Source organism: Solea solea, chromosome 3 (genome assembly GCF_958295425.1).
Source record: "Solea solea chromosome 3, fSolSol10.1, whole genome shotgun sequence".
Lineage (NCBI taxonomy): Eukaryota > Metazoa > Chordata > Actinopteri > Pleuronectiformes > Soleidae > Solea > Solea solea.
Genome location: NC_081136.1, coordinates 7,584,065 through 7,601,663, shown reverse-complemented (window position 1 = coordinate 7,601,663; position 17,599 = coordinate 7,584,065). Strand labels below are relative to the sequence as shown.

Here is a 17,599-nt window from a genome sequence, read left to right as displayed (position 1 = left end):
ACTCTCCTTCTCTCACTCGCCACAAATCCGATCCATAAAATTCCCCCCTCGGTTGCAGATAACCGTATTGAACTTTGACTGTATCTATCCGATGTTACACTCCCTCCAGTCACAAATCTGCTTTTCCTGACTGGACCAATAGAAGTAGAGGTTGAGCATCTTTCCTACTATTAGAAGTCCTTACCAAAATAAAATAAAAATAACGTGGCTCAATCTATAATATCTACCTGGTCACACACTCTTAAACACTCACCAACCTTCATCTACCCACGTCTAACCCCTCCTTGTCCCTTTACCCTCTCCATGTCTGGACATCGTGGCAGCATGCCAGGCTGGCCCTGTGTATCCGCGCTGTCCCCAGAGCCAGAGGTTTCACCTCGCCGTGACCTCCGCGAAACACTCTTTCAACCGGAGCCTAATCCAGTCAGACACTTGGACCCCAAGCCCTCTCACCTTGCACTCAGCCCGGGACCCATCCAGCCTGTCCCTCGTGGGTGCTCTCTGTCTGACACTCTGTGAAAGGCTGCTTATTTCAAGGCTACAAAAAGCCTCTTCAGCCTTAACTGAGAGAGGCAGCGCGATGGAGAGGGTACTCAGAGACACAGAGAGAGAGAGAGAGAGAGCATCTGTGTGTGTTTTCCTGTGTGGTTTGAAAGTGTTGTGCGGAGCGTCTGCAAACACAAGCGCCGTTCACATAAACACGTGTGATACAGTAGGTCAAACCTCACCACCGAATCACTCCAGCCATTTACAGTGTGTGCGAGGGCAAGACTGTGTGCATATTGTATCTCCTGACCTGGGCCCTTTGGCACCGCGTGTTAAGCCTACAGTCACAAGTCCAGCTTTTTTTGGTTTTACTTAAGACAGTTGGCAAAGGTAAAAATCTATCCTTTGCGAATAGCATTTTGAGACAGTAATCCATGCCTTTACTACGTCTCGCCTGGAGTCAGTCAGACGTCCAGAATGCTGCTGCGCGTCTTTTAACTGGAGCACGTAAGAGGGAACACATAACACCTATTTTAGCCTCACTCCACTGGCTGCCCGTGCACTTTAGAGTTCACTTTAAAATGATTGTATTTGTTTTTTTAAATCCTTAAAAGGTCTTGCCCCACCGTACGTCTCTGAGCCGCTTCATCCTTACCTCTGAGGTCAGCTGATCAGCTGCTGTTAGACAGGCCCCTTCACTGTCCACTTGAATATCGCATCTTAAAACCCATTTTTACTCTTTGGCTTTCGACCCAGTAGGAGACATTGGTTTTATTGTTTGTTCTTAGGTGTGTATTTATCTCTTCTGTACGGCCCCTTTGTTTCAGCTGTTGTTGTTTTCAAGGTGCTTTATAAATAATGTTGGATTGGGATTGGATGTTTTTTTTGGTGGTGCAGTCAGCATTTCACGACCCGCGCATACGGTTGAGCTGGATCCCAGTTTCTGAAAAAGACCTTCACACAAATCGAGACAGATGGACCAATTTTGTGTCACAAGGACGAATCGCGACGGTGCAAAACGTGTCGTTAACATAAACCAGTGGCATTGAGTCGTGTTTTTGCGTCTCTGTCACTCACTACAGAGGCTTCTCTCACATGACTTGAATTACATTGTGCTTAAACATTATAGTGATAGATGACCAAAAATGAGTCGCCTATACCTGCTTTATTAGGAGTTTATGGACTCATACGTTATGGTGCACTTTTTTTTTACGGCCGTGTTAATCAAAATCCCTTTTGAGAAGTTAGAGTCACCGCTAATGGAACAATTAAATGTGCTGGTCAAGTGAACATTATAATCTGAGGAAGGTAATCAGGAGCTATTGCTGAAAACACACCCCTGCTGTACTGAAGCCTCAATTATAGCAAGAATCCAGGCTTAAACATTTTGTTCGCACAATTAGTCACACACTTTTCTTTTATTTAAATTGTGATTGAATGTGACACAGTGGCAGTGGATGTTGGCTCTCCTTGTTATTCGGTCCGCCCTTGTGTTGAGAAATGAGGAGCAACAGCTTTTAAATGAAATCAAGGTGCGTCTCCATTAGTTTCTGGAAGCAGCCGCCCGGCAGGAAGCAGATTGGCTGATTTGATTAGCTGCCACTTTAGCCACATCACAGGCTCGGGAGACAGGCAGCAACAAAATAATGTCATTTTGTTGACGGGACCTGCTTTTGAAAAAAGTGAGGGTGCAATAGCAAAAGTTCATTTTTTGTGAAACTTCTTGTAATCCGTATTTTGGTGGCTTGAGGAGACTGTATAAGTGTCTTTAATCAAACTAAAACCATAGTCCGACTAAGACAGGCAACCGGACAACTCGTGAGTCCGAGTATACAGTACATGGGGAGGAGAAAATCACTGTATCAGTTTATTTGTTGTCTCCTTCTGGATCCAAGACCGGGGTGGAAATGTTGGTGCACGTGCAGAACGCCAAGTCCAACACCAGTCCGACTAAGCGTATACATGCAGGAGTAAACGGACTATGAATCGCATTATCCAGGTATGTTAGTCCGACTAAGACTAGCTTGATTTTAGTCGGACTAATGTGTTCACGTGACATTGAGAAAACCAAGTTATTGTTAGTCCGACTAAGCGTCTACATGCAGGAGTAATCAGACTATGAATCGCATTATCCAGGTAGTCATAGACAGACACACGTTTGTGGACCTTAAAGGAGACCCTGCCTGTCATTGATCCACAATCCATGAACACTGTACGTGTTAAAATAAAATTTTGCATATATGACGAATGTAAAGTCACACATTAACATGCGCACAGCCGAGGCCTCCTGTGGCTTGATTCAACACCTCGGATGATTTAGAGGTCAGAGGGAACACAAGGTGAAGACGCACATGCACAAAACACAAACTCACACACACACACATGCTTTCTTGTCTTCCTGGAGTCAAGAGCAGTCAAGCAGTTGTAAGGACCAAACACACACACACACACACACATATACAGGCCACATATTCACAGGTGGTACTGACTGTCCTTTTCCCTGCAGGCCCACAGCGATGCATTAATTGGCTTATTTACAGTTGACTGTGCAGCAGTGTGTGTGTGTGTGTGTGTGTGTGTTTGTGTTGTGTTAACCCTGCCATCAGTGGTTTTGCTGTGGTCTGCTGTGTTGATTCAAGCAGCGAGTCATTAAAAAGAAGTGAAGTGACGGACTAAGAGAACCTGCCATGTTTAATAAACAGATACACGCAGGTGAGCGAGTAAACTGTATGAATCTCTTTGAATTCTGTTTTCCCTCATGATTTCATTCAGAATCGTCTACATGCATTGGGACATGCACGCTTCTCATTACCGTAACTCCTGGACCATTTGTGATGTCAAGAAAATTCAAAAACTATGGACTATTGTGAGGATAAGGCGGTAGGAGATGGATGGATGGATACCAGAAAGCAAGGAATACTTGTTTGTTTGTGACGTCACCTTCTTAGTGCCTTAATTCCTCAACGGTTGAATAACTGCCAGATATCAAAAGTGACTATTTTTATCTTGGAAAAAAAGCACTCAATCATCAACATTTATTTGACAATTCTACAGCCATAAAATCAATATAAATCCAAATCCTCATTATCTTGACGGTCATAAGAGGGTTGAATATATGGTAATCCATATGGCGGAACTCTGCGAATTATATACTTTTAGATCCTTCAACCAAACATCGATCTTCAACTTTCTGGAATATTATCATTTGATAGTTCATTATCGACCCGCTTGACACTTATGTATCGTGATAATGAGCTTCTAGACATAAAATATAGACATAGTGGAGATGATCGAGCTGTTTTTTGGGGATTTTAATTATGTATTTTTTTATAAAAATCCCATTTTTAAAGCAGGAATACATTGCTGTAATTGCAAATGACTGTTTTTGGATGAAAGTAGATGTTAGTTTTGGTTGACTGTTTGTTGAACCTGCACAAATTTACCAGTACATTACAGCGCGATGAGACAACTGCAGCTGCGTTTGATCTCCTTCTCTCTATCTGGACATAAGTTTTTAGTGTGCTAACGTGTTTGTTTGACCTCCCTGCCCACGCTCACATCCTCACCGCAGGTTCTCCCCCGTGGGCCGTGTCTCTCTCTTCCTGCTCTGTGATGATCCATGTCTTCACTTTTAGCGCTTTTCTGTCTCGAGGTTCTTGACCTCCTCTCTCTTCCTCCTCGCCGGCGTAGTTTCACATGCCGCACTCTCCCGTCTGATTTATACTTCCCGGGATGGATGCGTCTTGTCCCATCAGTTGATGTCACTTTTGATCCCGTGCCAACAACTCTCTTTATCTTATTACTTCACACAGCAGAAACTTTGCTGTCGGCAAATTAGGGCATTATATGTCCGCGAGTCCGATGAGGAGGCAAGTGCGCTTTTAAATGCAATTACACAAATGAGATCGCCGCCTCTTTTTGGGTCCGGTGAACAGCAGCGGCACATTTAGCCAAGGGCGAGCAAACGTGGACACATTTGAATTTAAATGTGTTTTATATATATATATATATATATATATATATATTCTCGTTTTAAAGTTCTCGTTTGAATATTTGCTACTACCACCAAGATCTGCACTGCTGGCAGCAGTGGAGGGAAATCCTCAGCACCATGGACAGCTCCACGTTAAGCCTTAACTGGCAGTAATGAGGGGAGGAACAACATACAATGTATGGAATCTTCCAATTTCCTTGATGAAGACAGTCAGGAAGTAAGAATGTAGTGCATAGCCAGCAGGGGGCGACTCTGTTGGTTGGAAAAAAAAGAACTTGAATGGAACGTCTATGGATATATGAGCCTATTCTCACTTGACGACTAATAATTCATGTCACATTTTGAAATTCGTTCATCTAGATTAATCACGATTAAAAATGTTGCTTTCCTTCTAGTGACTCTTCTAATGACAGGGTGCATTTCACCAGAAGTTAACCAACTTTTTATCGCGGTAACTTTGACAGCCCTAGTTATAACATCAGTGAGCATTTTCCTGTGCAGTTGATGGTCTCAGTCACTTCATATGGAACATTTATGTCACTTAGTTAAAATGGTGTTCCCATGAAGAGGACGAGTCGACACCAGTGTGACTGACAGCTGATATCATACCTGGTTGCAGGTGACAAAGAGAAACAATAAAAACAATAATAATAATAGTAATAAAACAAAAAATAAAAATGGATATGTGTCCTCAACAGGACAATTTTCTCCAGAAATATAAAAATGAAAGTCACTGTTCTGTGAGGATAGAGAGGGAAAGTCTTGCATCACAGCCTTGTATGTCAAAGTGAAGCAAACGATAGAAGACGTTTTGCTTCCCACGCTGGGACCTTGACTTATGTATGAGCCTGGCCGCTCCAGTCTCACTCCACTGCAGTCACTGTGTCTTATCAACCACACACACACACACAGTCCATATGAAAATGTCTCTTTTCTGCTGTTCTGCCACTAGCGCCCCCTGCCAGCGTTAGGTCAAATCCTTCCAGCAGTGTTTTAATGGCATCTCAACTCGGAGAGATATTAATAGCCGGGCTTCGTGGATTCCAGCACCCTCACAACCACACAATCTGCTCCCACTGAACGCAGGCGCCATGCAATAAAGATCGCCCCGTGAGTTGGGATTGCTTTATTGGCCTGTAAACACGTTCATTGCAGTGTGACATTTAGACATTTAGGAGCCGTTCCGGTTGCATTTTATTTATCAAAAAGATGTATGTGCTTTATCGTGATGCATGGAGGTGTCAGCGCCTCAGAAAAGCATAGATGGATGTGCTGGAAAAACCTGGGGTGAACCCGATCAAATCACACGACCGCTCAGTCTTGTGTTGATTTACAGTAAATGTGACTGATTGCAACCGATATCTGAAGTGTAGAACGGAATTTAATGTACACAAGAGTGTAGGAGTGAGTGTGTGAGTGTGGGGGGTGACAGATGATTAGGAGATGAGAACGCGCAGCAGTGTGCCGCTCGGCCTCCTGGGAAGCCGCTCGCTTCTCACTGGTGTTATCAGCTCACTTACTGAAGCCGCCATCTGCCTCGCTCTCCGTGTGAGGTAGGCAACGTGAAACATTTCCAGTGTTTGTTTGATGATATGGATTGGTGCAAAATTATGTAAATGATCTATCGTCTCCTGTTGTTTGTTTTTGTTTTCCTTGAAACCAATCAATATATGACATAAATGCAAAGTCAATTACATTATTTGTGCAGTAAAGGCATCATTTCTGTGAAATTATTCTAAAAAAAAAGCTGTCAATTTACATTGATTTACTATCTAATGATACACACCACTATCAAAACATTCATAAAAATCTTCCAATCACACTGAGATTTCAGATTCCAGTCCTTATTGACCACATCGCCGTAAACTCCAGATTATGGGACAGTCAAACTAACGGCAATCCGTAACGGCTGATTAGTCTCTGGATCTTGTCACAGTCGCTTACTGTGATGAATTGGTCTGCCTGACTTTGGCGCGTGGCGTCTCTCCCGTGAGGGATGACCTCTGACCTCCAGGCATGTGTGGGCGTATGATAATCCCGTCAGGCCTCTCCTTCTTGAAGACAAAGGTCAAAATGCTGGAGTTTAAGAGTAAAGGTTTGGTTTATCGCAGAAGAAGAAGAAGCTGTTACTCGTTTACTACGCCGCTATATATAGTTATAGTAGTTATTCTTATAAAATCCGTAGGGATTTAGAGTTAAGGTAAGGGTTTTTTCTTTAATTTTATGGCGACAAGCAACCACAATTGTTATTTTGCAGATGTTTTTGCACCGACACAAGACAAATTTCCCCTTGAGGGACATTAAAGCCCCGAACAGACCTGAACCTATGCGGCAAAAATACCTATAAAGGCTGTTTTTTATTAGTATCATAAATTCATAATTAATTCAATTAGTGTTTGAGTCTGAATCCTTAAAAAAAAAGAAAACTGCTGAGCCCCCTGTTTCCGCATGGCATCATATCCCACTCATTAGTGAAGGTCTCTGGTGATGAGACGTGTCATTGTCTTTAAACATCCACGTCTGTGCTCTTGATCACTGAGAGCGAGGCAGCGGTGTTGGCCTCTCCGCGGCGATGCCCCGCGGCACTTGGCGAGCGCGCTCTCAGCATGGAGCCGCGCACGGTTCCACGCCAGGTGGGACCGCAGCAGCCTGCCGCTCTTTGATGTCAGGAGCCGCAGGGGGGGGGGGAATCGGGTGATGGAGAGGGGTTCGGATCCGTTGCCTTTAATCAAACTGATGAGCCCGGGCCACACTTGGTTGCGTGTGCAGTGCGTCATGGCTGTTATTCACGCGGGGAGCGTTGTCTTCAATGTAAAACATAGGGTTTGCCTTTGAAAATGATCATATAGGTTCTGTACTCGTCTTCACTTACTCCTCTTGACTTAGCTTCATGCCAGTAACTTGCCTTTAAAGCAGGAAAAACAGCGAAACCCTTCTTAGAGCATTAGCATTAGAGCTCTAATTTACGAGCATGTTGTCTCTTTTTAATCATCCGTATGAGATCAGTCGTGGAATTTTGCCGCCCGAGAGTGATGAGCATTTTCCATAAGCCTGAGGAAAAGGAAGAGAGAGACATCTGTCGCAATAAATGCAATTAAGCTAAACAGCATCCCTTTGTCTTTGTACTTGTTGTGCGTGCGTGCGTCCCTGTCTATGTGAGGTTATGTAGACATCAAACAACGTGTGGAGAGGGTGATGGGATCATCTGTAGAATAGATTGATTGAAATGGCAAAGACATAGAGGGAGAGAGAGAAGAGGCTGTAGCTGCTATCCTGGCTGTGAACAGCTTCGCCTGTTTAGGAATTCACAGCCAAGTTCAGTGGGCAGATTTGCTCCTTTTGTCTGCTTCTTGCTGCTCACTCTAACTCTGACACATAAAATACAAAATCTAACAGACTCGACTGCACACAAGCACACTATTGCCTCATGTCCAGGAGTGTGTGTGTGTTCAGGGAGCATGTCATCAAAGATACAGATTGGGATGCCATCGAGATAAATGTCTCCCATTTACTGCCCGCTCTCCTTCGATTCAGCTGGGACATGGATGGACGGAGGATTTCAGCGTGGATGCTGCATGGAAGTGCATGAGTGGGGGGGGGGGGTTTAGGGCGTCTTTGTACGGAAGGTTGAGTCACGGCTTAACCAAATTACAGCTGGAAGACTGAGGAGAAGCTTCTAAGAAGTGTTTAATCTCAGTCAGGAGAAAGAGACCGAGTAAAACCGGCTTTGAACTCCATCTCGCAACACTTTGAAATGTTGAGCAAGCAAGAAAACAGTCCTCTCATGCCACACATTGTCATATTTTGTCCCACAATGTGATCGAATTAGAATTATTCATTTCTGTGCCCATAACGATTAGTGAAAGTGAATTAGTCCTCTGCATTAAACCCAATACTTATTACACACCATAGTAGGCAGCACTGTCCGGGGATTGAACCAGCGACCTTCCGGGTTATAAGCCTAATTCCTTTCTTCTCAGCCAGTCACTGTCTGCATTTAGACATTTGTCTCTTAACTGTTGGTCCAAAACAGTTGTGTAGTGTGGTCTACTGCACCATAGTGTGGTCTATTGTATTGTTTGTATGCGTTTCCATTAGGGAACAATACCAAAATAACTTATAACTGTGATGCATTAACGTGCAGTACTTTGTTAGGTGTGACGGTCAAGTGTGTTGAGCCCAACATCCCCAAATTTTAATTGCAAAAAATTGCACATTTTTAAGTGGGTATACGGCGTGTACCTGCATATCCCGTAGATTACACCACTCGTCATAGCAGCAATAAACACAATATAACAGATATTCTACTCTCATAAAAAGAGCATTGAACAGCCCACAACTTCTTTTTGTTTAAATGTTTTATTTTATGACACTCAACCTAGTTGTTTTTTTTCTGATGACTTCCTCAGTGTTGCAGACAGATGATTGCCTAATTATTACTTCCTTGTGCTATGTCTATCTATAGGATATTACATCATACTTGCTTTCTAATGCAGTTTGTTGTCCAATCATACATATGATGCTACTGCTTTTATTGGCAACCTGTATAAGGTATTTTTATCTCAATGTGACTTCCTAGTAAGTCAAAGGTTAAATAAAATGAATACAACTTGCAGCCTAATCTTGGGCTCTAGTTCGATGTTGATGATACCAACTTCTTTCGTCTTGTTCTTTGCTTCTTCTCTGTAGTGCCTCATCCTGTCTGTCCTTTGCACAGACTCTAGAGAAAACGTTGGCTGTTGAAGTCTGTCTGTCCCTACTGCTGTTTCCACTTCCATTATAAATACTCAGATACTGTTTTCCTCTACCCACCCGTCTGGATCTTTTGTCCCTTGAAAACCCATGCACTGTCAGTCTGTGGAATTGGGAAATAATAAATAATATGGGAAATAATAAATATAGAAAAAGGATAGTGTGGATTAATCAACCAGAAGCCATGCCATGCCTGAACTTGAAGTGCAACAATCGCCAACATGAAGCCTATCCATTTTTTCACTTGCTGGATCTCCCATGTCCCCTTCACCTGCTGAACTTTCCATGTCCTCCATCCCCCATTTTTGTCGGTCTTGCTGTGTCCGGCACACTCCGTGGTTCTTGCTGAGCGTTGCGTGTCCCTTTTAGCCTCCCTTTCTGGTCTTCATGTGTTCCACTTGTTTGTTGGTCTTCCTGTTTTGCCTTCGCTTGCTGAGTCTCTGTACCCATTGCCAATTGGCCTTCTATGTTCCCCTTAGCAGCTGGATTGAGGCTGCCGAGCGTCCTTTTTGGTCAGTTCTGTGGAGACGGATCATTCTCTGTGGCTTTGGTGTCATGATATGAAAGACATATTATGTTGCTGAACACTGACATAAAAGTCAGACAACTGAGGACACCGATGAAATGTTCCAGTTTGTACTGTTATTATGGTCATTTGTTTATTTACTATTTAAATTGACTGAAATATGCCTGGTTTGTTTGTTTAGAAGCGATTGAATAAAGTCGATTTAAACTATGAAGAAAAATCATCAAGTAGTCGCCTGTTAACCCCAGTTGACCTAGAAATGGATTGGGCTTTGATGTTTGAATGATTATTATTTTGGCACTTAATTGTTTCATTTCAGGTAGACTGTGTGTCTATGTGAAGCTAAACCTTATTGTAACACAGGAGTGAGAGTTTACCAAGATTAACCCCAAAGAAAATAGAAAATGAACAGTGTTGTAAGCAGGTTGTCAGCTAACATCTGTACAGGTGACAAATATCTGTGACCCTGTGGCTGTTTGATGTCGCTTGTCATTTTTAGCCTCTCACTGAGGCCTACGTGTAAGTGGCTGCAGTTCTGTTCATAATACAAATTAAAGTCTTCTTCAGGCAATCACGGACACTTGGACCTCGCCAAGTGTCCGTGATTGCCTCCTTCTTTGTAGTCTCTTTTCTGGCCAGAAGAGAAATAACTGGAGTGGAAAGTGCCACATGTGGAGTCAGTTGAGTACTTGGCCATATATCACAAAGAGAACGGATGCTTGCGTACGTTTGTATAGCATACATGCACACACTGCTGCGAGAGGTTGACAACATTTACCTTAACGTACCTCTGCAGACTCACAGACACAGAAAGTATGATTCTGGCCTAACTTTTACAATGGTATTATAGCCTTTTTGTACTTTTTCACATGTTATATAAAATATATATAGTATATACTGTACACACGGTATAATTATTTTACATTTCTATATATTAGTATTTGGTTGTATTCTATTTAGGGGCCTTTCATTTAGATGTATTTAATGTCATGCATAAAATTATTTTATGATTGGGTTATCTATTCAAAAATAATATTCATATTTAGGTGTTATTTTTGCGGTAACAGTCAGATTAATATGAAACATTTTCATTGTGAACTGGGCCAGAATAGTTTCAATAGTTTGTGGGTCCTTAAATAACATGTTGGGGAAACACTGGTATTATGGTCTTGGGGGGGATCAGACTAATGGAGAGCTTCCTGCTTCATTCTCAAGTGTTGGATTAAGTTCTGCATCAGACATGGCTTGTTCCTCTGGCTCAGACTCAAGTCTGTCTGCAGGCTCACTGATTGTGAGGATCCTTTGGTATGAAGCTCTCAGCCCCTCCATATCTTCTTGGAAACATTTGTTTCTCTCCCTCTTAGACTTCAGCTCCTCCTCCATCTTTTGATATTGGATCTCCTTACTGGACCTCAAGTTCTGGACCAGTTGCAAGTTTCTGGCCAGTATGTCTGCATCAGCCACATCTACCTCGCCTATGTCATCCTGGAGGTCACTGGCATGCAGCATGACCTCTGGGTATTTAGCGTATATTGGCAGAAACAGTGTGTCCAGTTGTTTTTGGAGATCTATGTTTTTCTCCTTTTCTTGTTGGAGCTCAGACTTCAAGTTGTCCACGCTGATTTTGCAATTTTTATAAAGGTCTGAATTCTTCCTCTTGGTGGTTTTGCTCACCAGAATATCGGCAGTCTTTGTGGCATGAAGAGTTTCCGTGCTGCTGTACTTCTGCAGCCTCTCGAGCTCCTGTCGCGTTTCTTTTTCCTTTTTCTTGTAAATTTCTTTTAAGGACTTCTCTTTGGCCAGTTGTCGCCTTGTCTCCCTCAACTCTTGGCAAAGTCGGATTCTCCAGTGTAGTTCCTCGAGGTATTTGGGCGGCTTCCTGTTGTGATTCCTATTTTCTTGACGTTGTGCCTGTCCTTGCATGTAGTGGTCCTTTCTTAAACCTCTGGGCTGTCTTGTAGCCCATGTATTCAGGTGCATGTATGTAGAGTCTTCCATTTCTTTTTAATGGTACAAATAGTGTTGAACTCACTTTATGTAAAGTCTGTGTCTGAGCTGGGTTGAAGTGCTTCGCAAAGTGGTTATCTTCTAAGAATGATCATTTACAGCAAGCTGTACGAATGTCTTTTTCCTTTTATTCTTGCGCTTTCCTTCTTTTTCTACTACTCGGGTGTTTCACGGCAGTCTGCATCCATAATGTTTCTGCTGCTGGAAGCTTTTAAGTTCATTGACACCAGATGATGTCATTATGTCATCAATCGCCTTTGAACAGATTTTTTAAGTATTGGAATTAGTTATTGAAATTTGGAAAGATTTACAGTATATATATATACATATACACGTGTATATATGTGTGTATATATATATGTCACTGTAGGCAATCCTGGGTGGCACAGGGTGAAAGGTGGAGTACACCCTGGACAGGTCGCCAGTCAGAATATGGAACTACTTTATGGCTTGATAACTCACCATTATATGTAATATAAAAAAAAAAAGATTTGTGCATGACTCAAAGATTTGAGAAGTAAAACACAGAACCTTTAATAAAACAATAACAGTGACCATGTCTTTCATGGGAATAAAAATATATCTCCAGTGACACTAAGCGGTTGCATATTATTTTCATCACTATTTCCCAAAAAAAACAGAAACACAAGTCTCCTCTGAACAACCAAATGTCATTTTATTAAACAATATTGAATGGAAAATAACAAGAGCAGTGCAGTTTGATAACGTCAGTATGAGCTTCATGATTCTGTTAACTTTGTACCTGTTTTCTCATCTTTGCCCACGTCTAAAGTACTCATATACATGTACAAATATTATCTTTTTACACACTATCTGCTTCAGTTAACTAAATTCACCTGCCCCTAAATGTCATATGGACAACATAACAAGACATAAATGCACAATTTGACAGTGTCAGTGTATGTGCAGTAATTATTTAACTTTTAACCTGCTTCCTCATCGACACAGCAAGTGTTTCATCTCTCGTTTTCACGAACACACTATCCTCAAGGATCTTGCTTTCCTGCTTTATAGTAATTGACAAAAAGAACATTCAACTTTTTTCAACATTCACAATTACATCATTTTGGCTTTTTAAATGTGATGACTTCCATATTTCCATTTACTGACTTCTACTTTTACATATACTGACTTCTATTGTATTGCGGCACATTCTAGTCACTCCATCAGCAGCCGTTTGTTGGGAGGAGAGCAGTCTTCCAGGATCTCGTTTCCAAAATGCGTATCATTTCTTTTATAGCAGCAGGCTACGACGATGGCTACGGTGGGAAAGGTTAGGAACATGGCGAGCACAGCGAGTAATGTCACTGTGTTTGCTTCAGTGTTACATGACTCCAGCTCAATTGCACACGTCTCCACCCCGACAGAGCCATGAACTGTACAGACGAACGTTCCCTGGATGTCTTGGTTTAAGAGCAGGTCACCGTTGTGTGAATCCGCGAAGGCACCAACTGGAAGGAGATTCTCTGTGTTTTCTTTGACCCAGCTGTACAGTATGGGGGTGCTGGCTTCTGTTGTCGTACACCCAAGTACCACCTCACAAGGCTCCAACGATTTAGACTTCACGTAGCATTTGGGTTTAGCTGGCCTCGCCTTTACCGTCAGGTTAATGCGAATGCTGCTCAATCTGTTGAGTTTTCGAACCTTGCATTGGTAGACGGCCGAGTCTGTAGGTCTCAGCTCTTTGATGACAATCGAAGCGTCGCCGCTCGCGGGATCAGGAGACACAAACTTGGCTCTGTCCTTGAATGGATAATAATCTTCATATGTGCGATTATCAACGCACATGGCTACAGTGGTTTCCTCTTCGCTGATATTCAAAGGCTTGATACTCCATTCAATGTCGAGGTGTCCCAAGCCCTCAGGAGCAAGCCCGAAGTGACAGCTGAGGGTCACACTGTCTCCCACAGCTGCATATTTGGTTGTAGATGAGTTTGAGAGAATCCGTACTCCGTAGGAAGGCTGTGAGGTTAAAAGCAACACAGCAACAATAATCCAGAAATAGCATAGCCTCTGCCCGGTGATGAGGGGTCTTTGATGACGCTTCCTGAAGCAATAGGTTCTGGGGATCGGCATCTACAAGTAAAGCATTGGTCAGTTAACACATTAACAGTTAAGAATCTTGACTTTAATGTGGAGAAAGTTTAAAGTTCAAAGACAGTTTGCGGATTACCATCTACATTCACTTGGTATACAGCCTACTTGAACTATTATTAGAAGACACGAGCATGTAGAGTTTGCTACCCCAGGACACCATAAATCTATTTTGCACTTTTGAGGAAAATGACTTTGTAACTCAAGCAATTGACCAAAATCAACACCACATCCATCTGTGGAAAGATGAATCTCACCCTAGCTCTTAGGGAAGTTGAGTGACACGACGTCGTCTTCTCAAAATTTCCAGGCGGGCTGCACACTGAGAAGTGCAATGCTGCCATCCACTAGCTCCTCACTGCAATTCAAAGTTCTCAATCCACACATCGATGTTCTTTATCGCAGTTCCAGGTACCTCTTTCCAACTCTTCATCTCCTCAGTATCCTCCTCTTGTTATCCCAAGGCAATTCAAAGCTATCAAAGACAGTTCAAAGTTTTTATCGGAGCGGAACGCGACTTCCTTTCATGTTCGTGACAGAAAGTAACAACGCGTTCCATGAGAGAGTGTAAAATAGTAAACACATTTTAAAACAAGTAAATTTTGTCTTAAAAACACACTGACTGATTCAATGTGATGAGTCAAACAAGTAGTCAAACAAAGTAATGATCGGCTTCTTTGGCTCTTCTGTGACAGTTAACGGAATATATGTAGTCTGTTGACTAATACATTTGAAAATGTGGAACTTTGTACTGAGAATAGGAACGTTATCCTTTTGAGTTTTGGGAAACAGTGATCAACGTAATAGAAAGATACTTATCATAACAGCTGTGGCTTATCCTTATAATGCCACTTCTTAACAAGTACCTTCCTATTTTTTTTTTTTTTATTATTACATAGTGATTTTTGTGCAGTTGTAGTCATCAGTGCCACCACCCGGCTTTCCCGTGCCTCGTTAAATGTGGTGGTTATTCAGAACAAAGGCCAAGTATTGCTTTATTTCCAATGCAAGCTAAATGACTTGGAATTGATTATTAATATATGCAGGTCCTCTTTGTTCACACTGACGGGTCTTAGTTGTGTGCAGCAGGATTGAGTTCTCTTCAAGGATTCCAGTTTCCGCTTCTGCTAATTATGCTCACTGGGAGAGCCATATTGTTTTGTTGCTGAGATCCAGGGACTGTGGTTATTTCTCCTGGTACTTGTGTTTTATATATATATATATATATATATGTGTGTGTACAGGATTTCTATTTTTGTTTTTGTAGGTGTTGAAGAAGTGGGTGTAAGTGTGCATGACTGACACCTCTGATCAGAGCTACTTTTAAAAAGACCGTACAGTGAATTATCTGCCGATTCCTACAAGGTCCTTTGGCGTCGCAAATGGCATGTTGATGGAGTGGTAAAGGGACAGACGGGGCTCACGATCCACAGTGTGCCCTGCAATTGTCCGGAAGTGACAGATGTGTGTGAGAGAAAGAGAGAGAGGACGGGGAATGCTGATGAGCAGTGGGGAGTCTCTGATGTTCACATTAAAAGAATGATTTAGTGAAGCCGAGGGCTGCAACACTTAATGATTAATCGATCAGTGATGGAGCGCTAAAACTATCGCCCCAAAGTTTTTGACAACTGTTTTTAAGTTATATTGAAAAGAAAATGAAACAAGTTCTTTGATTTAGCCTCGAATGTGTTCCCTATATGACGGTCAACTGAATATTCTGGGCTCGTGGACAAAAGAGACTTTTGAGGACATCATTTTGAGGTCTCGTAAACACTAATTAAAGAAATTGTCTCCTTGGTGGGGTGTCTGGATGTTCATATCAAGTAGTTCAGTCATCCACGAGAAAGTTGGACTATAACTGCAGCTCTTTTAAAGACCATCTTTAGGATCATCCCCAAACGTTTGGTATCATATTGGCTTTTCTATTCGGTGGTTTGGATGTCCTTAACATGCTGTTTTTGACAAACGGGTCCTGGAGGACATTCATATGCATCATCGTCTTCTTTCGTTTGGAGTTTGTAAACAGTAGGGATGGGACAATACCACTACTGATACCAACATTGGTCTGATACAGTCATTTTAGAGCATTTATTTACACTTTTAAGGCCTATGCATAGTGGAGCATGCAACAAATACGATTTTTGGATTGTATCATATTTTATCCGTCCGATATCCGATCCAATTCCCATCCCTAGTCAACTTCCACATCTTTATCTCAGTTTTAGGTGTATTTCTGTGCTTGTGTTACAGCGCCACAAACAGTAAATTAAACATTAAACAATGCTGTGGGAAAAGGAAAGTTCTTTCTGTGTCTGGATTTTAATAAATAAAACACCATGGGGATAACGAATCTCATCTGACCTCACATCTTGTCAACTGGTTGGACTTGGGGTGAAGATTGAATGCCTAGCGTCCACTCTCTCTTTGGTCTATAGTTGTGCCATTAGCGTCTCAACCTCAACACCTTTCTGTAGACACTGTGAATTGTGACGTCTTCCCTGAGACGTGGCAGACACCTCTGCTACTGTCACCCGGAGGGCGAGAGAAGTTGACCATTTGTCCTTTTGCCTTTTCCCCATCGACACTTTATTCACACCTCATTCTGCCAAGCTGCCTTTTTCTTTTTTTTAGAGGCTTTCACAGCTGAGGCGCATTCACACTTTCAGGCTTTGTGTTAATAATCAGTCGTCTGACATTGTGGCTGTCATCAAAGGGCCACAGAAGTCTTTAAAAGGACAGTGTCTAGCAAGAGCACTTGTTTTCGCTCAACTTTCCTGCAGCTTCTCTCTTGGCAGCGTGTGGTCAGTCTCTCTGGAAGCCATGTTGTATCATTTTACAGTTCATTACGTTGTCAATAAAGTTGGGCTTCGACACAATCAGCCCACAGCAGATGGCCATAAAGCCTTTGTCCAGGGCCCACCTGAGACTCTCTGAGCTTTGTCAACTGTAACCAACGCTCAGCTGCAAGGAGAAGGAAAAAAATAAACGGGTGGTTCAGACCAAGGTCTGTGCAAAACAGATGCAGTCAAGCAGAATGGTCATTTTTTTAAAAGAAAAGATGCGAGCCAGACAGAGGTCAACATTGATGACCTGTCCATGTGGGAGGCAGATGGATGCACATGCCTTTCTTTTCTTAGCATCATACCTCATCTCCGATCTCTGTCATTAAAGTGTTTTCCTCTGGTTTACAGTTGTGGAGCAGGTGGTATTTACGATGTTTTGCTTTTAACAACTGTGAATAAGCTTTAACGGCGACGGTGGCCCACTCTCCGCAGTCATTTTTAACACTAGTCACGGCAATTACCTGTACGGTCATAAATCAAACACTCCCGTCTTGTGATAATTCCCCTACTCTTTCAAAAAAGAAAAATGTGAAAAGCTTAGATTACTGTGACCCGAGGTTCACCCACTCAACACAGATTTTTTTTTTGTGTGGTGCGCAGCTAATAACCCCGCTGAGTGTCACTCTCATCAGGATTGTCAGTGTCATGTATAATAAATCATTTTTCTGTGGCGGCGCTAACACAGGCGCGGATAATCGAGAGCTCTGACATATTCACCACAGGCGGTTGAAGCTCGATCCTCCATCTTATTGGCCTTCCAATTTCTAGTCGGGCCCCCGGGGGCATTTGTGCGAGTCTCCGCGGGCAGGCACAACCGTCTCGCCGTCTACCTGACTTGCCCTGATTCAGACTGACGCTGTCTGTCAAGTGTTTGAC

General features: G+C 42.5%; 2 protein-coding genes across 12 annotated transcripts in view; one reads left to right on the top strand and one right to left on the bottom strand.

The window, feature by feature from the left end:
- sorcs2 (sortilin-related VPS10 domain containing receptor 2) overlaps positions 1-17,599 on the top strand; it is a 292,242-nt gene that overhangs the window by 124,575 nt on the left and 150,068 nt on the right. The gene's annotated exons all lie outside the window — the stretch shown is intronic.
- Positions 12,418-14,346, bottom strand: LOC131456751 (coxsackievirus and adenovirus receptor homolog). Its single transcript, XM_058625364.1, has 2 exons — positions 14,138-14,346; positions 12,418-13,862 (listed from the first exon to the last, which is right to left on the bottom strand). Exons 1-2 carry the CDS (start codon positions 14,222-14,224, stop codon positions 12,945-12,947), a joined length of 1,005 nt encoding a protein of 334 aa, XP_058481347.1. The 5' UTR covers positions 14,225-14,346; the 3' UTR covers positions 12,418-12,944.